At 44.9% G+C, this 26,174-nt stretch overlaps 1 protein-coding gene and 1 long non-coding RNA gene across 3 annotated transcripts; one reads left to right on the top strand and one right to left on the bottom strand.

Moving 5' to 3' along the window:
- On the top strand, nt 1-23,736 carry LOC130592621 (uncharacterized). Its single transcript, XR_008970598.1, has 3 exons — nt 1-201; nt 21,362-21,574; nt 23,561-23,736. It is a non-coding gene; the product is annotated as an uncharacterized LOC130592621 (long non-coding RNA).
- Nucleotides 16,439-26,086, bottom strand: ATF3 (activating transcription factor 3). 2 transcript variants are annotated; one of them, XM_057397062.1, is made up of 4 exons: nt 25,921-26,086; nt 21,324-21,484; nt 20,289-20,396; nt 16,439-19,367 (listed from the first exon to the last, which is right to left on the bottom strand). In XM_057397062.1, the coding sequence occupies exons 2-4, from the start codon at nt 21,390-21,392 to the stop codon at nt 19,170-19,172; spliced, it is 375 nt and encodes a 124-aa protein (XP_057253045.1). In that variant the 5' UTR covers nt 21,393-21,484; nt 25,921-26,086; the 3' UTR covers nt 16,439-19,169. The 2 variants fall into 2 exon arrangements, with proteins under 2 accessions (XP_057253045.1, XP_057253044.1); XM_057397061.1 differs by having other exon boundaries at nt 21,324-21,567; nt 25,921-26,075.
- Nucleotides 26,087-26,174: the final 88 nt, after the last annotated feature.

Raw genomic sequence — 26,174 nt, forward strand, 5'->3', positions numbered from 1 at the left:
GTTTCATGTGGGTACATTCCAGCTGGGTAAGAGCATTGATAAACTGGCCCTGGTAAACGTAGCAGCCACAGGTTTTGCTGCTGCTCTGCTCCTCTGCCATTGGTTGCCAGAACTGATAGAAAGGGGCCATACCTCTGCTTAACCTGCTTCAGTTCTCACCCAGGTATCTTGGCTCCTTTGAAAGGCCCCTGATGCTTTAAGGTAAGACACTGCAGGACACTTGTTTGTGTTTTAGTACTGGAGGAGTCAAAGTGTGGGGAGTTTTGGTTTTAAATCTGTGATAAGTGCCGGAGTGAAACCTGCTCCTTCCCATTCCCAAGTCACTGGGATTTGTCATCAGGGGCTGCCTCTCTACTGGGGCTTCAACCGAGGTGTTCGGTTCCTGCTCAGAGTGGGGAGAGATGAAAGGAAAGGACGAAGGCTTCAAGCATCCAGAGGAAAAAGCGAGCTTTGGCTGTCTCTGAAGTCCTCCTAGGCCAGGATTTCATGCTATATTAGCATTGCTTGAGTATGTTTTCAAGGTGTATGGATGTAACGTGTGAAAGCGCTTTGGTTGAGAGAGTAGATGCGCATACAGCTTTCTGTGTGGCAATACCATCTAAAGCAGGTTTATTCCATGCTCACCCCTTCCCTTTTTCCTTGTTGCTCCCATGCTCCCTGTGGTGCCAGCACAATGCTTATGGGCAGCATATTAAACCCAGTGAGTAATTGACCAGAAAAGCAGTCTTATATGAAAGAAAGAGCCTTTTCTGAGTGTCATTGCCTGATCTTGTTCACAGAATGGCTCAACAAGCAGCAGGAATAGTGCAGTTGAATGAGGGGGGCTTGCTGGGGCAGAGAGACAGAAGTAAAGGCAAGGGAATGCCTTGACCTGGTAAGTCATGCTTGCTACTGGACACTGTGTCATGAGCCCCTTCACCCTCAGTTGGCATCCGACGTTTGTATCCATAAACAGGACAGATTATCTGCCATTTGATAGCTGCAGATATAGCTCAGATGGCTTGTTAGCATGCTTTAACACGCTGAAAGCTTGGACATTAATAGGCAATTGCAATGCCTCATTTCCTGAATTGGCTGCTTTCATGTAGATAGAGGAGACAAGCTGGTTACTTAGAACTATGTTCTGAATGGTCATAACTTCTCTGGAATTTCATTGATTCAGATGCAATAAAGATTCCTCTCCTCCTCCACTCTCCTTTGGGAATAAACACGGCAGAGAAATCACTGCAAGAATTCATGGCTGATTTTGGAGTGTTTCTGTGATTAGAATGATGACTTCTTTTTTTATATGGACTTAGTATTTCTAGTAGTATCTTCTTGGGTATTTAGTAATCCTTTGGGTGTCATTCCTGTCTTTATTTTAAAGAAATTCATGCCTTCAACAGCAGGCATTAAGTGATAAATCATTTTCACCTCTACCTTGATCCTTGCTACAGCACTACTGGTTTACTGTGCAGTAATGTACTCTTTATCGTTGTTTTTGGTGTTGCCAAACCTTAAAGTAGCCTTTGCAGTAGTGTAAGCACAACATGTTAAGTGCATTTGCATCCCATGAATCGCGTAGGACAGGCAGTCCATCCATCAGTTCCCCCTGTAGACAGGTTTGTCATCACTGGTGAAATGGAATGTGGTTTTTTGGAACAGAGTGTTTCCTGTAGCTTCCCCATGCAGTTTTTATTACCGTAGGAATTGCATAATGTACGCTAGTGGCCAAAATGTGATGTACAGAACAGTGGTTCCCAAGCAATGAGGCAGGATTCGAGGTTTGTGTCTGTGATGTGCAGGGATAGGCACTGCAGCCACTGAATGAAGAAGCAGTGAATGAAGTGTTGGCTACTACTGACTGGACAAGTAGCTTCAAGAGCAAAATACTGACAGCTTTACCATAAGGCTATTTAAAAGAGAATTCCCACCTTCTTGCCAGAAGTCACCAGTTCTATAGCAGAGCAGATTATTTCTCTCTGCTGATGATCAAACTATTCTTTGAGCTGCCTCCCTGTCTAAACTGGCTCCAGAGAACTTATGTGATTAATTGTACACTCTGCAGAGTTGCTTCCTTTTAAACCACTGCTCACGTTTGCTCTCTGAGCACGTGTACAAACCCAAGCGCATCGACACAATGCAGTGTGCAATAGGTGAAATGACTCTGTGTAGGAAGCCACACAGGTGAACCGACAGGGTGGGATAGTTAGCCCTGCTGAGCAGTAGAGCTGGCTGTTCAGGGCTACACTGGAGCACTGTTGGCAGGGAAACTGTGCGATGGCACAGAGTTTTCAGCTACGAGACTTCAAGATTGATGTGCCGCAATCCGCTTGTGCCATGGAAGTCAGTGTTTGCTAAGACAGGCATCCGTTTTGGGGATCAGAGTTGGTGCTTCTGTGAGTGCTCTGAGGATGCACATCGAAGGTGTTGGCTCAGGGCTCTTTGATAGGTGTCTGTAACTCTGGTCTGCTGCTTTCATTCAGTGTTTGCATATGGCAGTGCATGGTTGTGATTTGTAATGCTGGGTATCACACAAAAGGCTTTGGTATTTTACTCAGGCAGTGGAAGAGGCTCAGTGGGCATAGGCATTTCTCTGCTCGTCATTGCTGTCATCTTTATGTTCTGCTCTAGTAAAGGCAGCTCCCTGGGCTATACCTGAAAGCTGTCAGAAAATCCTAATGGCCATATTGCTTGGACAAGGAGAGATGGGTTCAAACTGAAAGAGGGCAAGTTCAGGTTAGATCTAAGGCAGAAGCTCTTCCCTGTGAGGGTGCTGAGGCGCTGGCACAGGGTGCCCAGAGAAGCTGTGGCTGCCCCATCCCTGGCAGTGCTCAAGGCCAGGTTGGACACAGGGGCTTGGAGCAAGCTGCTCTAGTGGAAGGTGTCCCTGCCCGTGGGGAGGGGGTTGGAACTGGATGAGCTTTAGGTCCCCTTCCAACCCAAACCGTTCTGTGCCTGTATTCTGTTAGCCAGGACCCACGGTGCCTAAGCCGCGGGCAGGCGCTCTCCCTGCAGACACACTCGCAAGGTCAGGACTCCCATTGACGGGATCCGAGCGAGGGGAAATCCCTGCGCGCGGCCCCGCCGTGCCTGGAAGTTACGCGCAGCTCGCGTGGGCTCCACGCGCCGACACCCGCCCTCCCGCAGAGCCTCATCCCGGCTGGATCCGGTGCGGGCTGCGAGCCCGGCCCCGGCGAGGAGGGACCCACACCGCCGGCCGCTCCCCGCCCCGGTGCCGTCGGAGGGGCCCGCTCGGAGCCACAGCGCGCCCTAGCGGCCCCGCCGGGCAGCGGAAAGTGAAGGTGCTCCGGCTGGAGCGCGGGGTTTCGGGGTGCCCCGGCAGCGAGGGCTGGGGGGGCTGTGCTGCGGGGCCTGGGCAGGATAGCGCGGTTCTTGTCCACAGACAAAGGTTATGAAGCGCTTCCCGGCTCCGTTTGTGACCTCTGGGAATGTGCCGAGCTTTAATTATCTGCTGCGAGCAGCCAAACCCAACGCTGTTAGGAGAGAATAAGCGTCATTCCAGGAGGAATTCCAGCAGCCTCGGTGGGACTAGGCTGAGCATCTGCTCGGTGTTGGCTTAGCATTAAAGACCCAAATTCCGTGCATGCAGTGCTGTCTCAAATTAACTAGAATACTCGAATCGGATCAAGATGATGGAAGATACCCATAGCTTAATGCAAGAAATACATCAAGATCTCGTACAAGGCATGCACTGTAACTGCGTCCTCCTTTGCACGCGTACTTGTCATTTACTGACACAGTGCTGCGTTAATCCAAGAAGTAAAACGTGTAATGTTCCAAAGAACTGGGCTTGCTGTTTGGAGGACGGGAGCGGAAACTGAAAGGCTGGTTACGCTCCGATACTGAGTGTCAACGTGCTGTCCTCCGTCGGGGGGGGGGAGAAGGAATGGAGCTGCTGCGCGTAAAGTGCATTTGAAAGCTTGTTTCACTTCTTGGTGTTGCCTGTTCTCCAGCTATCAGCTCTCTGGCTACTGCCTTTGAGCCGCTCACAGGAGCGGACTGTTGATTGAGAAACACATCCTGGAAATACCACCTTTCATAGAAGGAGTCGGTGTATAGAAACCCCATGTTTGGGTTCTGTCTTATTTCTCACTATCCTTACTAGAAATGAAATACCCCACAGCTGTGTGATTCAGCATTGCGCTACTCATAGCATGCTTGCAACTCGGGCTGGAGCAGTCGAAGTGCTATGTGTGTATGTGAATTCAAAGGTCTCCATATGAGGTAGGCATTGCTGGGTTTGAGCAATCAAGTTATGCACCAGAACCAAGCTTCTCATTAGAAGACCGGTGAAAGATTAGATTGCAAGCATTGCCTTTTGCTTTTTGTTGTTCATTGCAATCAGCCATCGGTTTAACTTGTGCTGAGGTCTGTGTTACAAGGGGCAGAATCCTTCAGCGTTCCTGCTGCCTGTGAAAAGAACAAATTCCAGATTCCTCTGGTTTTCCATAGTCCCTCATATTCCCTTTAATTATCTTTTCCTGTAAATGGGGACTGTTTTCCCTAAGGAAGTCAAAACTGATGCAAGAAGCTGTCTTTTTCTGATCTGTGATTCATCAGAATGAGGCTGTTTCAGGGAAGTTCTCTCTCAGAAGCGCCTTCTGGGAATGTCAATTCCTGAGTGGACCCTGAAACTTTTTCTCTAATTTTATGGGTTTTTTTCCTCTTATTTTGCCTCTGTTCCTCTCTGAAAAGCAGGTGAATGCATCCTCCTCTACCTTAAATAGTCCCACAGGACCTTAGGCACAAGTGAACACTGTGAGGCACCCCCCCCCCCGGCAGCCCTGATCCAGCTCCGGGGCAACAGCACAAGAGGGACGTGGAGCTGTTGGAGCGAGCCCAGAGGAGGCCACGGAGATGCTGTGAGGGCTGGAGCAACTCTGCTCTGGAGCCAGGCTGAGAGAGCTGGGCTGAGTCAGCCTGGACAAGAGAAGGCTCCTGAAGGGGAGACCTGAGAGCAGCTCCAGTGCCTAAAGGGGCTGCAGGAAACCTGGAGAGGGGCTTTGGACAAGGAATGGAGGGACAGGCCAAGGGGAATGGCTTTAACCTGCCCGAGGGGAGACTGAGATGAGCTCTTAGGCAGAAGCTCTTCCCTGGGAGGGTGCTGAGGCACTGGCACAGGGTGCCCAGAGAAGCTGTGGCTGCCCCATCCCTGGCAGTGTTCAAGGCCAGGTTGGACACAGGGACACAGGGGCTTGGAGCAAGCTGCTCCAGTGGAAGGGGTCCCTGCCCGTGGCAGGGGTTGGAGCTGGATGAGCTTTAAGACCCTTTCCAACACAAACTAGTCAATGAATTGACTGTTCAGTCCATGGCTTTGGCTCTCCAGCTGCCTGCGTAGCCATCTAAGAACTTATGGGTGGGAGAATGTTTCCGATATACATTAGCAAGAAAATTGCACCTACCTCTGGGAGATGAACTAAACCACAGGCTCTCCAGCTTAGAGTCCACACTGGGAAGGATTTATGTGAAAGGCTGAAGGGCATAACGTTGCCTTGGTTTGTTTCATAGCAGAATGATGAAAGATGAGGTAATAGGAAGGTTTTGGTCCATTCCAAGGCTTGAGAAGCTGCCCTCGAGCTCGGTGTGCTGCTTGCTCCTTGTGAAGCCTTGTGTTAATGCGGTTTGTTTGCCCATGTCTGGTGTGAACAGTTATGTGGAGTCCTGAGTTCACTGAAAATTAAAGCTGGCATTGTAAAACAATAGGAATGGGGTTTTTAGGGCCAGAAGTTTGGAACGCGTTCTTCAGCTCCTGAGTGGTACTTCTTTTAGTAAGGAATTTTTTCTATTTAAAACCAAGCCAGTTTTCACTCTTAAAAACCCAACATTCCACTGAATGAGGAGTGCTGTGGATTTCCCAGCAAGCTTCATGGGGCTGGGCTTCCCATCCATTGACAATAAAGAAACCACTTTGTGACCAAACCTCCCTCGTCCCCACTCTTAAATCAGGAACTGAAATGACTTCTTGTGCCCTGCCTGTCTCTCTTCCTAGGCAGATTTTAGCACTTCCAGGAATGGCCCATTACTTTGTGTTTGCCTGCTCTTTGGTGGCTTAAGAAAGCCACAGATTCATGTGTGGTTTCTAAACAGCATATATTGCAATGTATGCAATAGAGAAAAGTTTAACAAGGACTCAAATCATGGTGTAAGTTTCTCGTTGTGTGTAAATTATTCCTAAAAGTGAAGTTTGTGATTAAAACGCAGTACCTTGAGCTAATTCAGCACTGGAAAGCGTTGCAAAACAAGCGTAATGGAGAAGCTTAAGAGGAGAATGTGTGGGAAGACACCCTATGTGTTTGGGGAGAGCTGTTTAAGATTGGACTCTCCTGTTGCTTATTCATGCCGCCACAGGCTGGGCATTAGGTGCTTTCAGAATACTTGCCATTAACAACACACTTGGCCTCGCTGCAGAAGCAATGGAGCACACACTGAGCTCAACAGCACCAGGAAGTGTGGTTGGGTTGGAAGGAACTGGTTACACACTGGGTTGAGCTGCAGAAAAGAGCATCAGTTGATAGGTGCACGGGTGGTTTGTGCTTTGAGTAGAGAGGTAGGGACTGGAGGGGGTTTGCTAACTTCCTTTACCCTTTACTGGGTAAAACCCACCCAAGTTAGCTCATCCAGAAAGACAGACCACAAAAGATGTGTTTTATTTACCTCTTGGCCCTCACCTTTCCCTGCTGCAGTAGTTTTGTGATGCTCCTGGGATGAACAGTACTTGTGTACTTCAGTTTAAAGCTGCAGCTGACCTGCTAAGTGGGTGTACACATAGAATGAGCGCAACTTATAACCCATTGTCAGTGTGTTTGCTCCTGAGGCTGCTACTGCCATCACCGCTTTCCGCCATAAGGCGGGTACTAGTGTACTCATGCTACAAGCCAGTACATGTTAAATCTGTGTAGGTTACTCTGTACCTATCTATGGACAGTTTGTATTATCTCTAAGTTGACTCTCCTCTTACATACTCTGAAGAATAACCACTGAAGCCAATGATTTGCTTTTCTTGGACACTAGGATTGTAGTTTTTGCCACTATTTGGTCACTGGTTGATTTGACCCATAAGGTTTTTGAAGCTGCATATGCCTACCCTGCTTCTGAATGGAGCTTGCTCCACTGTTAGTAAGTAAAAGCCTGGAAGGGTCCAAAAAGAGACCTCCCTCTGAAAATCAGTCCAGATCATACGTGCGGTGCGGTACAGAACAAGAACCACAGAGTCCTCTGCCAGCCCCAGGTCTTGTAAAATCTACACACACCAGTAATCACTGAGGTTATTTTGACATGGCTAAAATGACTCTCGAAGGCATATACACATTTAATAGCTGTATCTTTTACAAGTGTTATTCATTCTGGTGTGTCGCGCCTCTGGCAGTCACTTCTCTGCTAATGGCTCAGAACAGACTGAACACCGGGGGTTTATAAATTTAATGTGACATTTACTGTGGGGTTTTTCCTTCTTTTTCATATTTACACACGGTGAATAGCCAGCGAGCCTGACATCATTGGGAGCTCAGGATGGTTGGTGACTGTCCATTGCATTCCACAAGCGTGGATTTATTACCATGAGTCAGAGAAGTAGAATTACCTTTTCATGAGTTGGAGTGATCTGTCTTTCCATATAAGATGCTACTATGGTAATGTTGGTTGTGTTACCAGGGTGACCTAAAAACATTCACGGAGTGTTTTACACAGAATTCATTTTAAAGGAAACTGGGCATTACCTTCTGCTCCCTTACTAATGCATGTGCTTATCCATACTTAGAAATACTCTTTTAATGACTGAATTTTAGTTCAAGAAGTAAAGCACCTTAATGGCACTTAAATCCCCAAAGGATTTAAGTACCATTAATGTCACCATAATTCTAACTCTGCTGCCTAACCCTAATTTTCCATTCAGCTGGGCAAGCACAAACATCAGATGCAGGTGATGAATCCTTCACTCTGTGTGGTGGCACAGACTCCTAGCTGTAGCAGTATGCTCCGAGTGGGAATTTGCATGCCTGACATGATGTCTGACCATCAGGATCTAAGGTGGGATTCATTCTGACCACACACACCCTTCATAGGCCATAGAATGATTACAGTTGGAAAGGACCTTAAAGCTCATCCAGTCCCAACCCTCTGCCACAGGCAGGGACACCTTCCACTAGTCAAGTTGCTCCAAGCCCCTGTGTCCAGCCTGGCCCTGAGCACTGCCAGGGATGGGGCAGCCACGGCTTCTCTGGGCACCCTGTGCCAGTGCCTCAGCACCCTCACAGGGAAGAACTTCTGCCTTAGATCTAACCTGAACTTGCCCTGTTTCAGTTTGAACCCATCACCCCTTGTCCTATTGCTGTAGTCCCTGATGAAGAGTCCCTCTCCAGCATCCTTGTAGCCCCCTTCAGACACTGGAAGCTGCTCTGAGGTCTCCACGCAGCTTCTCTTCTCCAGGCTGAGCAGCCCCAGTGTTCTCAGCCTCTCCCCATATGGGAGGTGCTGCAGCCCCTGGTCATCCTCATGGCCTCCTCTGCACTTGCTCCAACAGCTCTGTGTCCTTCTTATGTTGGGGACACCAGCACTGCACCCAGTGCTGCAAGTGGGGTCTCACGAGAGCAGAGCAGAGGGGCAGGATCACCTCCTTTGACCTGCTGGTCACGGTGCTGGTGATGCAGCCCAGGACATGGGTGGTTTTTGGGCTCAAGCACACACCGCTGGCTCATGCTGTTTCTCATCAACCAACACCCCCAAGTCCTTCTCCGCAGACTGCTCTGACTCTCTTCTCTGTCCAACCTGTAGCTGTGCCTGTGTCCTTCTCTGATGCACAAATTGTTGTCTATGGAAAGTACTGTTAGTCTGGAATTTAAATGTGTCCTATATGCTGTAGTCCTTAGGCTGGAGTTTCTAGTGGAGAAGAAGATGAGAAACCAAACCAGAGCCTGATTCCCATCTATCCCCCTGCCCGTTGCCGTTACCATATCCCCTTACCGTTTCCTTTGCAATCGTGTGAATCTCTTCTATGTTCTTTTCATTGCACAGGGGCTTCTGCCATGCAAGACATGGCCTTTGGTACGCTGACGCCTGCAGCAAATGTAGGCTTGTAGCTACTCTCTCCATGTCTCTATCTCAGAAAACACTTGTCCTTTGAGTCAGTTCTTTCCCCAGGTGGGTTTTGTGAGGCTGGATACTCTCTTGTCTGAGATGAACACCTTTGGTTGCCAGACGCACTCTGGGAATGGGTGCCTGTAGCTTGTAAAGCTCTGGATTCAGTGACAAAGTGAAAGGAATCTGCAGTTCCTACATCAGGGTGGGAGGGTGAGGAGCTGATGGTCTGCACGTGAAGGTCTCCTCTACGTAGGTACGTGAAGTTTACTGCTGAGCAGTGCCAGCTCTTGTTTTTTACCTCATTCTAGAGATGGTGCTAGAAGTAGTCATAATCTGACCTTGTGCTAGCTGCTTTTGCTGCTGCGGTTGCAGTCTCCAGGAGGACTTGAGGAGCTACATCTGCTTCCTTGCAAAGAACGCACGGTTCTTTTAGTTTATTGTTGCTTTTTCCTCATCTATGGTTTCTGCCACAGTGACCTATTCTGGCCTAAGTAAGGTTCTTACGACCACTATCAAATGTTTTTTATGGAATTCCTGTCTGTGCTGAAGACTATTTTTTCACACCTTGCAAAAAAAGACATTAGCTGTTGTGCTGAATGAAATCAAAACATCCATTTTCCCAAAGTAAGTATAATTCAGACACATTTACACTACGGTTATCGGTTCTGTGCCGCCTTTGTGCTAGGTGTATTGCAGCCTGTTGCAAAGTTGTTTGAATCCTATGTGGGTGGATATCTGTTTGAGTTGGTGACTGTGGTTTCTTCAGTAAATAGCCCCTAAATGAGACTGTCTGAACTCATGTACAGGAGAGTAAGAATCCTACATCTGTTGTGCATTGTGGGCAGACATCTCTTAAAAGATTCTGCTTGCCTTGCACACAGAATGGTGCAAGTTACTGCAGATGCAGAGGACAAATGCGAGGTACCATCCTATCTGGAAACAATTAGTCGCAAACTAGGAGCTATTTCATCCTTCATGTGTAAGATAGCAGAGTTGAACTTCTACTTGCACTCTCAACAATGGCATTTCCTGCTTTTGAATGAGTATTTGTGCAATTTAATATTTGTTCTAGCTTCCTGCAGAATAGTTTCCTTTTTCTTTCAGGGAACTATTACTGTGTGCTCTAAACCAGCTTTGTAACATTCTGTTCTCTTGAGTAATGACTTCTAGAAAGATAGGAAGGGAAGGGTCAGTGCACAGAGGGTAGGAGGGTCAAAAATACTTTGAAGAAACTCGGATAAATGTAAACCAGAGCGCTTCTTGCTGCTTTTTGCTTAGTGCAGAGGGGCATGGGGTTACATGGAAGGCACATGGGGTTTCTAATGAATCTTTCCTTTTTCTTGCCATTAATTTTGAGGTTGAATCTAATATTGCTAAGCTTTCAGAGCTAGCACTGATAACTGGTTTCTTTAGTCACTCTTTCTCTTCCGTTGATGGTTTTGATGTCAGCAGGGCCATGTGGTGTGGCCAAGCCCAACATCCAAAAGTCCTGTTTAAAAAAGACCCCCCTCCATGCACAAGCAAGCAGTCCACAACATTCATTTCTAAATCATAGACTTATAGAACAGTTAGGGTTGGAAAGGACCTTAAGATCATCCAGTTCCAAACCCCCTGCCATGGGCAGGGAATGCTATCAGTCTAATGCACTAGATGTATTTTCTCTTGAGTTTTGAACTGCTTATATGCAAGTAATAGTTTGAAGGCTTTCCCTACAGTCATTGGGGAATGAGGATCTTGCCCCGTCATGTGTATTTCAGATCTGGGGCTTCAAGAATGTATGATAAAACCACAGGAATTGGCTACAAATGTGAGAGTTACAAGCCCTGTGTCATTCAGTTTCGATGGTTGTAGTAGATTAAGACAAGGGAAAGTTCTCACCATGCCAGCATCAGAGGGCTACGTTTATCCAAGCCAGGCAAGGAAGGATCCCTGTTTTAGCCAAGGAAAGGTTCCTGCACACTATTCTTTAGAGGGACTCTTGTATACTCGTTTTTTTTTTTCAAGTGACTTCTCTTGTTCTGATCTCAACTCTTAACCATGCAATAGTCACTGGGTTGGGAATTTTTACTCCAGTATCTGTTTGCATAAAGGCATCCATAGCACACGTGCTCTTCTGTCACAGAAAAGTGTCTTCTGGATGTCCAGGAAAACTCTGAGCTACTCTAGTTCCACTTGGGGGTAATTCTGCATATCAAATAGATCCTTTGGAGTTAGGTAAACTTGCCAAATGCTATCTTTTCCCCTTACATTCCAAAGCAGCCTGTAACTCTGCTGTAACCCAGGTGACTGAAGTTGTATTTGTGTTCCTCAGGGGTTTCTTTTACCTTTCAGTGTATATTTGACTCATGGACTGTGTCCACACATGCTGGCACTATTGCTGTGAAAGGCAGAAAGTGCAAAGAAAAAAACCCCTAACAAAACCAAACCACTTAAAGCCCCAAATGGCAAGCAAAAGAAACCAAAACAGGCCAAACTAACCCAAACCCACAACTAAACTATTCCTGAGTTTGAGTGGAGTGCTGTTCACTGCAGGTGGTTTGGACAACGTTACGTGGGTGTAAGTGGTAATCACATGGCAGTAAAATTTACCTTTTGGTTCCATAGCTTCCCAGTGACTCAGCACAGCTTTGACCAAGTCTTGCAAAGGTTCACACAGAGGCAGCCTTCAAAGATAAGGGGTTTCATTTTGCTTGGGATGAAAGAATGGCACTTCAATTGGGATCAGTCATTGGGTGGTTTTCATGTTTGATTTCTCCATCTGAAAGACAGGGATAACAACTGATACCTTCCTTTCGAAGCCTTTTGAAAAGGAAAAGCGTCATGACACTATTCTTCTCAATTATAAAGTAGCATAATATTAATAATTACTTAAAAAATAGGTTTCTACTGAGGGTTTAAGTCGCACAGCATGGAAGAGATTAAAATCTGGCAACTAGATGTGTACCTCTTTGACACTTCTTAATGCCACAGAAAAGCTTGGAGTAGCCAACAGATGTGAGGAGTTCCAAATGTGAGTGAGGATGATGAAGACCCTGTTAGAGGGGTCGTTCAGGAGGTAGAACTAAAGGCAGAAGAAGCCTGTCAGAGGCAAGCTGAGGGAATAGAGTAGCTAAAAGAACTGAAATAAATGGGAAATCATCCTTCAGGTAGGTTAGTAATGATCAAGCCATTAGAGACTGTAGTGCCAGCTGGTGTTCAGGATACAAAGAGACCACTTGAAGAGCTGAGAAGCTGAAGGAAGAGGTCATTCCTTAGCCAGAAGCCTCTTCAGGACGGGGCAAAGGCAAGTAAACCAGCAGAGAATCATAGAATGGTTTGGGTTGGAAAGAACCCTAAGATCGTCTAGTTCTAACCCCGTGCTATGTGCAGGGACGCCTCACCCTAGACCATGTCACCCACGGCTTTGCCCAACCTGGCCTTGAACACTGCCCAATTGAGTTTTCACCAGAAAGATCAAACGAATCCAAAGAGGAAATTGTTGAAATACTAAAAATACCATGTAACTCTCTCACTGTCACTTTGACTTCATCTTCTTTGGTATCTGAGGACTGGAGTGTGACAAGTGTGTCACCAACCTTTATAAAAGGTTCCGGGAGCATCCAAGGAACTGTAGGCTTGTAATCTGACAGGCAAGTTAATGGGAACAAAGATAAAGTAAGTATCTAGGTAAATACAGCCTCGTTGAAGAGAGTCAGTGTGGCTTTTGTGAAATGAAATTCAGGCTTACAGACACATCTGGGGTTCTCTTAGAGAGTTGAGATATTTGGATCATGGAGATTCACTTCTAAAGCCATTTCAGTACATTCCCTCACCAAAGATTATGTTTGAAGAAACCGAATAGCTATGAATAGAGAAAATGCATAAGCATGCATAAAGACTTGATTAAAAGGTAGAAAAGAAGGAGTAGTAAATGAACAGTCTTAGTGGGGGCAGGTCATCCAGTGGAGTTACAAAGGAACCTACACTGGGACCTGCACAGATCAGCATCTTCGTAAATGATCTGGTAAGAGGGTGAAGAGTGTAGTCAGAAAGTTGTGATGGTATAAAATTATTCCAGATGGGAAGGAGAAGGGCAATTTCAGAAGATTTGCATTAGGATTCTCTATGTACAGTTTAGAAATGAAAATGGCAGAAAAATTCGATGCAAGTAAACACAAGGTAATGCATATCAATACTGGTGCTATACATGAAATGCTGGGCTTGAGTTTATTGTTACCGCTTAGGAGGGAGATTTGGGGGTTATGATGGATAGTTTGTGTTGTGTCAAGGTTAATGCTTGGCAGTCATCAAAAATGCAATCCTAATTTCTGGAGTTAGAAGGAAAGGGAGAGCGAGCATCAGGATCCCACTGTATTAATCCATGGCTTGGCAACCTGATCTAGTTGAAGATGTCCCTGCTCATTGCAAGGGGGTTGGACTAGATGAGCTTTAAAGGTCCCTTCCAACACAAACTTTTCTGTGATCCTACAACACCTTGAATACTGTACGTAAAATTATGGTCCCTTAATCTTAAACTTCTGGAATAGCCAAATTTTTCCCAGAAAAAAAATGGGTAATTGGAGTGATCAAGGTTGTAAAATGGCTATGAGAAATGAAACAGTGATTGGATAGGCTGTGACTCTTTATCCTGAAAAAGAAACAGCACAGCAAAGTATAAAGTCATGTGGCATAGAGAGGATGGGTAGGTGTTCACTCAGTTCAAGAATGAAGGGCTGTCAAGCAGAGTTATGGGGAAGAGGATCAATAGCAAACTGTTCTTCTTTTCAATGGTGATAGCCCTATGGAAGTTGCCACTAAAAATTTCTGCAGATGCTGGTCAAATACTTGAGAGAAAGCTCTATGGAAAGCTACTACCTAAAGGAATCATGTCAAGCTTGTGACTCACGAGCTGAAAATAGTCAGGGTGTGCGAAAGCCCCCAGAGGAAGCATACTGGCCCTGTTCTTGTTCTTCCTTGGACAGCTGCTTTTGACCACTGCTGTAGGAAGAGAGCTGGGCTGGGTGGACCTTTGGTCCGCATGGTGGACCCATTTAGTTGGGAATGCAGGCAGCTACGTGACATAGGCTAACCTGCGGAACTCGATGATACCCAAGCTGGCTTTAAATGAGCTACCTCAGATGCCAGTAGCAGCCTGTCCTCTGCCTGCAAGGAGAGGTCACCCTCTCAGTGACATCAATTAGCCTGTACTGAGTTTCTTGCTGTCATCACTGGGGTATACTAGTGCTAAGTTAGCTTATATGTAAGTATTGCTATGCTACACTACTATTTGCTGCGTGGGCATAATCACTGCCTAAGTGGGCATGATGGTGCACTCATAACTTCAGGGGGAGCCTACAAATAGGAAGTTGCTAAATACACAAAAGAAGAAATAAAGCATTCCAGCTTCTTGTTTCCATTTTCTATTTATTTATTTCCAAGGTGTAACAGTTTCTCTGAGTGTCAGCTCTACTACACTTGGGGTCTAAAAATCATTCGGGTGGTTTGTTTTATGGGGTTTTATTTGGGGCTTTCCTGGTTTGCGCATCATTGTCAGCAATAGTAAAGATACACAACCAGAACTGATGCTGTATCAAGAATAGACTCCAGTGTATTCTCTTTTAACTGTGGTGGCTTCGAAGATCTCATAGCATTCAAAATTAGTGAATTGCTATTTTTATCCCTGAAGTCAGCAGTTCTGACTCAGATTGTCCCACAACAAAATGGCCTTTAAATAACAGGATTTGAGATAGTGACGACGTTTTTTTTAACTACACATTAAAAAGTAATTGTGTGTTGTAGAAATGAAACTATTGGTGTCATTTTAAAGCAATGAAGAACGTTACTAAGTACTAAAGCAAACGAGTACTTGATCGTACTCTTTAATCATGTGATTCTCAGCGTTTCCAGTTGGGGGCACTGGGCAAACATGGCAATGCCAGCGTGAGTGAGAGTGGTACCTAGCTCATGTTCTGCTGGAAGCGGCGAGGGGGATCCCACCAGAAGAGTGGATGTGAGATACAGTTGTCGTTCTGGATTTAGGAATGATTTTAAGGTGAAGCAGATGTAGTTTTCGAAGCCCTTTTGCTGTTAACCAGAACTACTATACAGTTTTACTTTCATTACCCATAAATCATCCAGTTTCTTTGCAAAACTAAGAATCGGTGCTTTTAAAACCATCTGCTTAATCAATACCTTCAAATTCTAATGGGCCTGGGTAGAAAAGTTGCTGTAATTGAAATTTGCTACCGTTAGTTTCATTAAATCTTTCCAGCCTAGCACAAATTATTGGCTCTATCTACCTTCAGTAAGTGCTATTTATTCATTTACATCAAGGAAAGAGCTAGAAAAAAGTAGATGATGCTCCTTGTCCATGTACAGCGTAAAGCCCAGTATGCTTGAAAATACATACAGATTTCACATCTGAAATGACCTAAGGAGGAGATACAGCATACTATTTTTTCCAAGGAATATCAATTATGCTGTTAGGAATAGGCTACAAGAGACCAGCAGTGGTTTCATGGTTTCAACTCATGTGATTTAGAGAAAATATTATAAGAGATTAGCTCATAAAGTCAAAGCCCTGACTTTGTTGCTAAGGTTTTCTAAAAGAGGCCAGGCAGATGGTTCGTACATTTACCAGTTTAGAAGTGAATCGGGTATTCAAAAGTGAAGTTTGACAGCAGCTGAAGGACAATGCATGAAAGGGTGAGTACATGTATGGGGACTACGCATCTGTAATTGGATGTACCGAGAAGGAAAGTAAGCATTTAACATTGCCAAGCTCGTAGTAGCCTAGATCTTCCTTCCAGCTGATATTTTAAACTGGATTTTGCAATAGTGCAATGGATTTCCCAGTCCCTGGAGCTCCTGGCCTTCTATCTGACCTCTGTATTACAAGTTAGGACTGCTTGCAAAGGATTGAAGCCAGAAGTTTTTGTCCACATCACTGGCTGTGAAAACACAGGGACTTCTGTCTGGGTGTAAATGCTTAGGTTTGGAAAGGCACGATAGAACATTTTGTTCATGTTTCTCCACAAACGCAGAGAGGAAAAAAACAAAGCCCTAATCATGCTATACTTCTCTAGTAAGCAGTCTATAAATATTGAAGCTTCACAGCAGCAAAGCCGTTAAACCTAGCGGGTAATCAGAAGGGTGGAGTAACTATCAGCGGGCTGCCTGTAAGTTTAGGGGAGGCTCAGGAGGTCTGAGTTCTGGTCCTTTAAGCCCTAAGCCACAGGAAAAAAAATTAGCCAGGAATTCATGGTCAACCTTTGTAACAACAAAACTTGGTTTATACCTTCCTTTAAACCCATAAAATGTGTTTGCTTTTTAATATCTTGGTGCTCATGGACCTTAAAACTTTAATTAAATGACACATGAATAAATATATATTAATTCTTTTTTATTAAAGTATCAAAACAAACTTGAGAATAGAAAACAAACTGATTTTAAGGTTTGTCCTGCATAAAGTATACTCTTAGAAAACTCATGCAACATACTGTTCCTGTCTAGCTGTTTAAACACGCTTTTCCAGGGTACAGTCAAAGGAACTTGAGTACCATCATTTCTAGAGCAGCGTGCAGGAGCACACGTGCACACACACATACAAAAGCATTAGAAAGCAGCTCTGACTGCACATACAAAGAAACAAAAATAGATTTTCTTCTGACAATTATAGTGGTACCATATTAACATTTGGGATGCTAAGTAAATAACATCAAGCAACAAAAGCATGACGCCTGCGTCACTAGTGATATGGTTAAAAGCAACCATACAGATTCCCTAAGGGAGACACATGAATTCTGTCATTATACTCTAGTCTCTGTGGTAACACTTTATAACAGTATAGGAGGCAAAGAGTTTTGTCTGCTGGTATTTGCCTGAAAGGCAAAGTCAAGGCGTACAATACTGGGATGGTGCCTTGGTTTTGTATTTCCACATTACAGAAGTCAAATACCAATGAACATTGACAAGTTTATTGTAACAAGCTTCATGTGTATCTGTTGTCTGATAAATAGCTGGCCCAACTCCCTGTGTAACTTGCCCTCTAAGCCAGAGATGTTGCAGCAGAGGCTCCAACCTCTGCTTACAGGATGTGAATAAAACTCTCACTGAAGTCAATGGAAGCTCCTTCCAACATACGGAAATGTAATGGATTTTCAGGACAGAATCAGACCTAGCATGTCATCTTTAATACATTAACTTTTCAGATACATGAAGTACATATGTTTAAAATGCAATATAGGACATTACAATATATCCAGATCTTAGGAAAGTGTACTAAAGTTCTGTTGCAGAATATAACGATCACATAAGGATCAGGTATGATATCCGATAGCCTCATCCAGGACTTGCAGGTTAAAAAGCTTATGGCCAAGGTGTCTTTAAGCTTAGCCTTTAGAACAAAACCACAGTTTTGACACTGCATAACTGGTGTAAAATATTATGTACTGTAAGCTCCATTCTTATTGTCTGCTTTGCTTAAATGGTGCCATTGCACAGCCAGACACCACTGATGGAGGTACAGAACTTTGGAAAGCATAATGTCTGCACCCAGTGGTTCAAGATACTTAGTGCCTCATCTGTGGAAAAGATGAAGGATATGTGTTTTCAATAGCTGTGACTCAACTACAACTGGTGAAGTTTAGGAATATATAATATTAAACACCAAGAGATAAAAGTAAAAAGACAGCACAACACTTGTGGTTTCAGTTTTCTCTTGCTCGCAGTATTTATTAACTCTACCCATTATGATAATGATAAATAAGGATAATATTTTCTTTTACAAAAAATTGTAAGGATATATTTTATAGGATTAAACAATCTCAGAATTTCACAGAAACATCAGAATTCAAACACTCGTAGCTCCAAATGTTTTGTCCAGCAGCTCTTCTACCAGTTCAAAAACATCCAAGGTTAGTATTTGATTGAAAAACAAAACCAGTTATTCACTACATCAAAACTCTTTCCTCCTTTAAGTTTTAAGTAACACTTTTGATTGGCTCTAGTTGCCACTCAAATACAAAATAAAAGTAGCTACAATCAATTTTTCCCTCTCAATCACCTGGCAGAAGGAAGTAATCCTGGCCGGGATGGAAAAAGCTTTCTGAAGCTCTTATGCTTATAAGAACTACCTCGTAAACAGACCCACTGAAGTCCATGGAATCTCTTCTGTGAGTGAGGGTTAATAGCGTGAACTAAGGCTTGCAGGATTTGATCCTAGATTATCTTATTTTTTCAACTCCTCATTATTTATGAGCCTGGGATTCAGTCCTGCAGTTCTTCCTTCAGGCAAAACCTGCGGCAATATCCCTCCATAGTTAGTTTCGTCTTTCCAGTGGGTCCAATTCACCAAGTGGTGGTACAAGCTGCCCTTCAGCAGTGCAAGGAAAAACTGTAGCCCCCAAAGGACAGCAGGTGGGGTTCCAGCTCCTAAAATACAAGGTATGGACATTTTGCAAGGAACATCTTTGTCACACCCACGAGGCTCTTCAGATTCCGTCTTTGAGATGAGTCACAGAAAAAACCCACACAAGTGTTGTGAAGAAGAAATTACAAAGCTTAGTTGGAACTAAAAGCTTTGTGTGTGTGTGTGTGTGTGTGTATGTGTGTGTGCGTGTGTGTGTGTTAGTTTAGAATGCAACATTATGCATCAGTACATGAAACCATCCTCCTGGAAACTTGGAAACTGAAAATACTCTCAGTCCGCCTTCTTTACTAGGAACAAGGAGGAAGAGTGTCCATCCAGCACAGCTGTCTGTACCATGTGCATCTTCGGAAGTCATAGTGTTCTAGCACAAACGTTGTGAGTGCAGATACTGTATACTAGCAGAGAGCTAAAACTTCTGAAGCTGTTGTCTGTAGCTCCTAGGAACAGCAAGTATGTCAGGTGCAAAACCTATATTTGAGGCAGAAGACTCTTCAATTTGATCGAGACCAGATCTTCCAAAGGGAAGAATCGCTGTCAGGCCAAAATGATCCTTTCCGCTTAAAGCAATCTGCCCTTCCTAAAGGCTCTTTACTAATAGAATCCTACACGTTATGTCAGATCCTCCATGGATTCTGGTAGCTGTTAAAAACCACTATAAATACTTCCATATTTGCCATATCATTTAACCTTGTAATGTGCCTTCTTTGATCTGTTGAATAAAAAGATTCCTTTCATCTTCAGGTGTCCTTCCATTTTGTGCCCGAACTATACAAGTGGGCCTGTGAAGATTTAACATGTATATCAAATGCTGCTTCTCGTTCTTTAACTCTTCGATCTGGGCTTTTAATTCTGCATTGATAGTTTCCAGCTTTTCTGATTCCTGGTCACAAAGGACAGACACAACTATTAGACCAAGTAGTTCAAATAGTTAATCGCAATGTTTATCTCGTAGCTGATCTCATAGTTGCAGTCTTTTATTGGTGGGAAAGCATATGGCTAACAGAGAAAGAAACTGCACATTCTTAGCATCCTATAATTATTATACGTTTCCTAGTCAATAGCAGTCTAAGAAACAGATTGACAGCTACCTCTTTTGGCCTTTAGGAAAGTTGAAAAGCTAAATTCAGATCTGTAGTTGCTCACAATGGCAGATATCCAGAGCGTTATTGTTCTGTGATTTTGGGGGTCAAAGAGTGTCCCCAAGCTATCTACACTTACTAACTCTCTAGAACATCATGTCACCTGTCTGTAAAATCATGTTAAGCTAACAAAGTTAAGGATGCAACCTTTTTTTCCCTTACCCCTAGATATAGGAATAAGGCCTGCTGCTGCTGCTGCTGTAATAGAGTTGCATGTCATGGCAGAGCAGGTCAAGACACAACTGGGGTCTTAGGATGGAGAATTAAGGGGTAAGCTATTATGCCACTCATTTCATAAAGAAGTTGGAAATTACTTGTTGGTATTTGTATGCTCTGGGTCTCCACAAAGAATCTTCTCTGAAATGATATTTTACTACTTCCTGTGGTCAGTGTACACTTTCAAGCTAATATTGTCCCCATAGACAAGGCTGGTCACTAAAACAACAATCTCTTTACCCCTACCATGCCTTCACTTGATCCCAGTTTTAACCAGGTTTGGTTTTAATATATAGCATGTTCATTATTCTTAACGAATACCTTGAAGGTTTTACGGGGTTTTGGGTGACATCCTTCTCCTATTTCCTACTATGATGGTACCCCATGCTATGTGTTTGGATCCTGGCAGGACTGCAGACTAAGAACAACTCAAGCCAGTCACTTACTTTCTGCAAACATTCTGTTTTCTCCTTCTTTTTGTTTCGGCACTTTGCAGCAGCAATTTTGTTCCTTTCCCTTCTTCTCTTTTTTCTTTCATCCTCTTCAGGAGAAAACTATCCCATAAAAACAGATACACACGATCCATGAAGTGTCAGAAGTACATGACTTGTGTTTTGATAACTTCCACGCTTTTAAAAGCAATGTGGATAGTGTTAGTGCTCACATCATGAGTTATACAAGAATGTGCTTCTGACCTCGTTTGCGGCACAGTAAAGCAGCAGTGACTGTTAGAATTGTCAATGAAAACCTGAGCGGGGTCTGGATGGCTGTGATCCATGTGACGGCTCCTTTTAAATTGGTGGGGCTCAGGAACCTTGCTGAGCATCTCCCCAGGCTGACTCCCACACCTCCACCTCTCCTCCATGCCCTGAGGAGCAAAAGGAGTGAGGGGCACGGGGAGCAGAGTGGAGCATGTGTCATGAATGAGGCAGCAAACTAAGGGCAGCAGTAAAAAGGGGAATTACATGCCTTCAAGGTTCAGTTTATTTCTTGTGGAGGCTGAGACAAAGGTGTAGATATTTTCCTAACTTAACCTATTTCTCCATGTTACAGGAGAAGTGTTTTTCACAGAGACTATTATCTTAGAGTAAAAATTTATCACGGGCACAGCATGGCTGTGCCTATTTTAGTCTAGCCCACAAGGGTCCTACTGGACTGTCCTCAGTGAACCGAAACTTCAGCAGTGATTTATTCCAAGTTCAGCCACAAGTAAGTAGGGAAACTGGGTTAGTACTTGCTCATATCACTGTAAAACATTGCCCTTAGTCCGTAATCAGAAACAAAATACCCAACTATAGGCCTCAATGGAAATGAGAAATACCAGAGGGCTTCCCAGAACCACATGACAGAAAGCCAAGCAGCCAGCTTAAAAGAATGAAGTACGATGGAGAGGGTTGTCTGTAGTTAAGTTACTGGTCTTGTAGTGAAACGTTATTAGAGAGTTAATCATTCCCACTGAAATGCTATTTAAAGAGCGATACCTCTGTTTTCATGATTGATGTTTCAACTGGCCTTTCAGAAACTGTCACTGTGTCCAACGTAGAAGACATCCTGTGCGACTGACGCTTATTCTGAATGGTGAACCTCAGCTCCTCTTTCACCAGTGGGGTTAGATTTGTGAAATCATCAAACCCCAGTGACCCTGCGGGGGACAAAGTGGGAACAATTGCGGAGGCGCTGACTTCTAATGCAGACACCTGGCCTGAGTGTTGGACCATCATTTTGCTGAAAGGTAAAAAGAGAGATAATAATCTTTCAACCACTTTAGGAAGGCAAAAATAATTCATACCATGAATAATACCCCATTGCTTGAACTGCTCCAGTCCCAGTTCCCTGTCTACCCTATTCTCTCGCTACAGACAAGCAGTTACGAATTCGGTCACTAGTAAAAACTTCTATTTTGTGTTAACTTAGTGTTTGAAAATTATAATAGCATTAGCACATCACACAATTTCTAGGTCTTTCTGAAACTTAATATTGAAAAAATATAGTGTGTATGTATATGTATGTAAGTAGTATGTGTGTATACATTCTGTGAGGTTTTAAACGGGTAATATGGCAAATGAGAATCAAGTGAATAGGAAGAGAATAAGGAAAATAATCAGAAAGCAAGGAAACACTTATAATATTATCATTATTATTAGCACAGAAAGAGCTTGAGAATATCTCCTTCCTCAGAACTATACCCCCACATGTTCCGGCTTCAGATGAACAGAGCACACCTTGATCTCGGTCACATTTGGGCAAATATCAACAAATTCTACTGGAAACTGAAGTCTACTAACCAAGACAGGATCTATCACAAAATCATTGTGCTTAGTTTTATCCAGAGCTGTAGATCTGGTTATAAACTCCTGAAAAATGGTTACTAATAAGAGCTGGCACAAAGGTAAAGTCTATACATGCTCAGGGGCTTCAAAGGCTGAGCTGGAGGGGTTGAGTCACGAAGAACGTGAAGCCGTTTCTTTCATTCCTTTGCTCTTGTCAAACCTGAAACCGCCCTCATGTACCCTCAGCAAGAGGTCTGAAATGCTTAAATATGTATGGCCAGATCTTCTGCTCGTATGAAAGAGCGTGACTGGAGCGACTTCAGGGAAATTATGCAAATGGACACCTGCGGAGGAACCCAGTTTCTAGTATTTTTCCTAAGAAAGTGAACCTACTCAACAGTGCTCTCTACTTCCCTCTTTTTAGCCATTCTTATGAAGTTCTGAGCCAATTTTGGAGGGAGAGAGGCCCCTATGTGCTTGGTGAAAAGAGGTGACCCCACTGAGAAAGAAAGAGGAAAAACTCAGTAGTCAGTCATCCAAACGCCACGGGCAAGCTAGCAAGGCAGCTCTGCATGGCACAGACCATCTCTCACCCAGCAAAAGGAGAGATCTGAGGTCTGGAAGGAAGCTGAGCCCTTTTTGTTGGTGGCCCAAGGGACAAAAGGTGCAAATCCATATGGAAAAATATGGCGTTACTGCCCTTATTTATAAAGTGCCTTGTGTTAGATTGGATTTTACCACATCAGTTTTCCAGCTTTCTTCGGTGTTTAGGTTTGGGTTTTTTTTTTTTAATAGCTGTGTGGGTAATTACAGTATGTGTTATCTACTCTTGATTAGAACTCCAATAATTATAGCTAAGTCAATTGTAATTAACTTCGTGCAGGTAAGCAAAGAGTTGCCCTGGGGTAGCAGCGTGGGTAAGTTAAACTTTCACGTGGTCAACCCTGATTTGCACAGTTCCACGTACGCTACTTCTGTAACCCAGCAAGGGATGTTTGGGGTCACGTGCCTTGACAAGAAGATAGATTTTGCTCAGAGATATCTAAAAATACACTGTAGATCCACACTGGTGCAATTGAGAATAGAATCTGGTTCATCGCTAAGGGGGGTAAATGTGAAAATCCAAGGACAGTTGGAATTGCCAGCTGGTAGCCACTGGGTCTTCCTCACCCAGTCACCATGAACTGAACCTTTCCCAGAGTCTGGGGGTAAAATCCTGAGCACACTGAAATCAAGAAGACTTTTTCTGTTGACCTCAATGGGGCCGGGGTTTCACCCGTGGTTATTAAAGATGAGGAAATTATTTGGAACAATTTCTTATTCAGAAAGACCTTGGGAAATTTATGTAGTTCTCTCGAGAAAACCCCTGCTCGTGAGTCACATTTAAAGTACTGATACGGTTTAATCCTATAATCTCAGAAAGCTAACAGTTACTCTTTTCCAACAAGTCAGAAATGGCCCTATAATTTCCAGCTGAAGTCCTCCCAGCATTATCTACCGTTTAGCAGCATTCAACTGTTCAACTCGTTTAAAAAGGGTAATTCCAGATGGCACCAAACCCCTCACTGCTAGCAGAAACTTCAGCTACGTTCACTAAATAGTCTCTGGCTGCCGGTGATGGCTTCATCCAATTGTGTATAACTCAATCAACCCAGGAGTCTTTAATTAATGGTTAAACTGTTTGTCCAGCCTACAAAAGAATTCATTGGGCTAATAATTTTCAAGCTCTGGTGGTTTATTCAATTACCTTTCAGTTTAGGTGAACTTTTAGTTAAGGTCAGCCCATAGCACCAGAGGAAACCAGGAAGGTTGGTGCCTGAACGTTTCTTCACTGTGGATTTCTGCTAGTTAGTATTAGTGTACCATGAGCACCACCAAAACCCTGCTCTAATGTCTTCCCATCTGCCTTTCACTAGTATAGGAAAGAAAAAGGAGTAGTATGTGCCCGTGGCGAGAGGAAGGTGTCCTTGACCATAGAAACGTGCTGCTCTCCCGCCTGGACAGCTCACTGACCTTCCAGACACCCTGAAAGGCATCTCCTATTTACTCAGACTTTAGGGAAGGCCTACAAGGGGGCTGAGGCTTGCGTAAGGGTTCCTGCTGTGAGCAGAGGACCATTTAGCAGAGCTCTTTGCCACTGGTTTGTGTTCCTGGGGCTCTTCCTTGGGCCAGGGCTTCTGAAGAGCCCCTCATAGGGTCAGCTTCCAATCTACCACTGGGATCATTAGGAGTCAGTGTGACACAAATAATCAGCCCTGTGTCAAAGCTACTCAGTAAGCTGAATAGATTCCCTATTCATAACAATAAAGTAGATGTTTGCCAATTTTTTGAGGAACAAATCTGCTTTTAGAAGTGTTTTACAAGAAGAAAAATTAGATTTTGCCATTTTAAGAACTGCAGCAAGTTGCCCTTCCTTTTCCCCAATTTTTGTACAAATAGTAGCTCTGTCTGTAGGCCATCAAGGACACTGTCTCATCTGCCCTGGGTTTGTAAAGGCTGGGGAAACAGCAGGAATAAGAATAGCAAGCCTTAAAGTGCAATTACATCTGGGCCTGCCCGGCATGACCTCCGTTTATTTGGTCAGACCATGCACATGGAGCTGGGCTCAAGGCTGTTTCAGGCACTTCTGAAGTTACCGCCACTGGAAGTGCTGAACACTTCACAGTGCTGCACCATAAAGGCACAGCTTGTCCACAGGGCGACTTAATGCTTCCTTACTTTATCCTCAGTTTGGGAATTCTCCAGAAATAACAGCTTTGTTATTCATGGTGCCCTCCCAATTCAGGTAGATTCAAACAACTTGATTCATTTGCTCTCCCCCCACTTACTGTTTGTTCTTTTGCTGATTCTTTCTATCTCCAGAGAACTCTCAGATCTCATCTGCCTGTATGTTAGTGTCAGGATTTTCTTCCTAGCTGTGAGTTTCTGTTATTTAGGGATATTCTTGTTTAATATTTACGTTCTGTCTTTTCTGTTTGCTTAACTGCAAAGCCTGACTTTGCAGTGAAGACTGTGCATTAAGTGCCTAGCCTGACTATGTCTCTGGGTTTTATTTCTTCATATGAATTCCTTCTCCTCTGGTGCTGATGCAACAAACCCCGATAACCATTGAGGTTAGTCTTAACTAGCATTAAGAGCAATTACAGTTCACAACCTCTGCGCACGCTGGTTGACCTTAAGCTTTCTGACATCCCGCATCATTCCCGAGCTCCGTAACAGCTTCTCAAATGCTGTTACGAGGGGGTAAATCGATTTCCAGGAGGAACTCGTTCTCTGAAACAAGTCTGCTGTTGTGTCACGGCTGACTTGATTAGGCAACAGTTCAGCAACTGATCTTCTACATGTCAAGGCGCGGGGACAGAAAGGAAAGCGCCTGGCCCCGGCTCACAGCGAGAGCTCTGGCTCGGGTTCGGGGTGTGACAGATCGCGGTACCCGCGGCGGCGCTGGGCTTCCCATCGCCCCGCCAGCCCCGGACCCTGCGGGTGGCGGTGCCTCCTCCGCCCGTGGGGCCGCGCCACACTCTGGCATCCCCGCGGCTCCCGGCGCCGGTCCCGGTCCCGTTCCTGTTCCTCCGCCGAGGCCGCCACCGCGCGGTGCCGAGCGGCGCTACCGGCCCGGGAGAGCCGGGGCTCGGCGGGCTCCCTCCCGGCAAACACATCTGGCGGCAGCCCGGGCAGCGAAGGGAGTGAGAGCCGGGACGGGACCGGGGGCTCGGACCGGGCTTGGCGGCGGCAGCGAAACTTTTCCTCCCTGCGGCGGGACAGGCGCCCGCGGGGCTCGGCGGCTCCGCTCCCGCTCCCCACCTACCTCCCTCCCTGTGCCACGGCGTTCCCGGCCGGAGAGAAGGGGCTCCGCGCCCGCCCGGCAGCGCTGCCGTCCCGGCGGCCGTCCGCTCCCCGCTGCTGCCTCCTCCGGGAGAGCAGCTCCCGCCGCTCGCCGCTCCTCTGCCTCTCGCCTCGGTTGCATCACCCCCCCTTATATAGCCGAGCGGCCAGCGCTGGTATTTACTCTGGCGGCGAGTCCCAGGCTGATGTCATGCTATTAATAGCCTCCCCGAAAGA

The sequence above is a fragment of the Pezoporus wallicus genome, unplaced genomic scaffold, assembly GCF_028554395.1.
Source record: "Pezoporus wallicus isolate ANWC-B61680 ecotype Strahan unplaced genomic scaffold, APGP_CSIRO_Pwel_v1 contig_14703, whole genome shotgun sequence".
NCBI lineage: Eukaryota > Metazoa > Chordata > Aves > Psittaciformes > Psittacidae > Pezoporus > Pezoporus wallicus.

Bases quoted from the DNA above. Each gene is read 5' to 3' on its own strand.
- ATF3 (XM_057397061.1), bottom strand. From the start codon at position 21,563: ATGATGGTCCAACACTCAGGCCAGGTGTCTGCATTAGAAGTCAGCGCC. The intron at 20,397-21,323 runs GTATCGCTCTTT...TTTATGGGATAG, and splicing joins CATCAATCATGAAAACAGAG to TTTTCTCCTGAAGAGGATGA. The intron at 19,368-20,288 runs GTAAGTGACTGG...CTTTGTGACCAG, and splicing joins AAACAGAATGTTTGCAGAAA to GAATCAGAAAAGCTGGAAAC.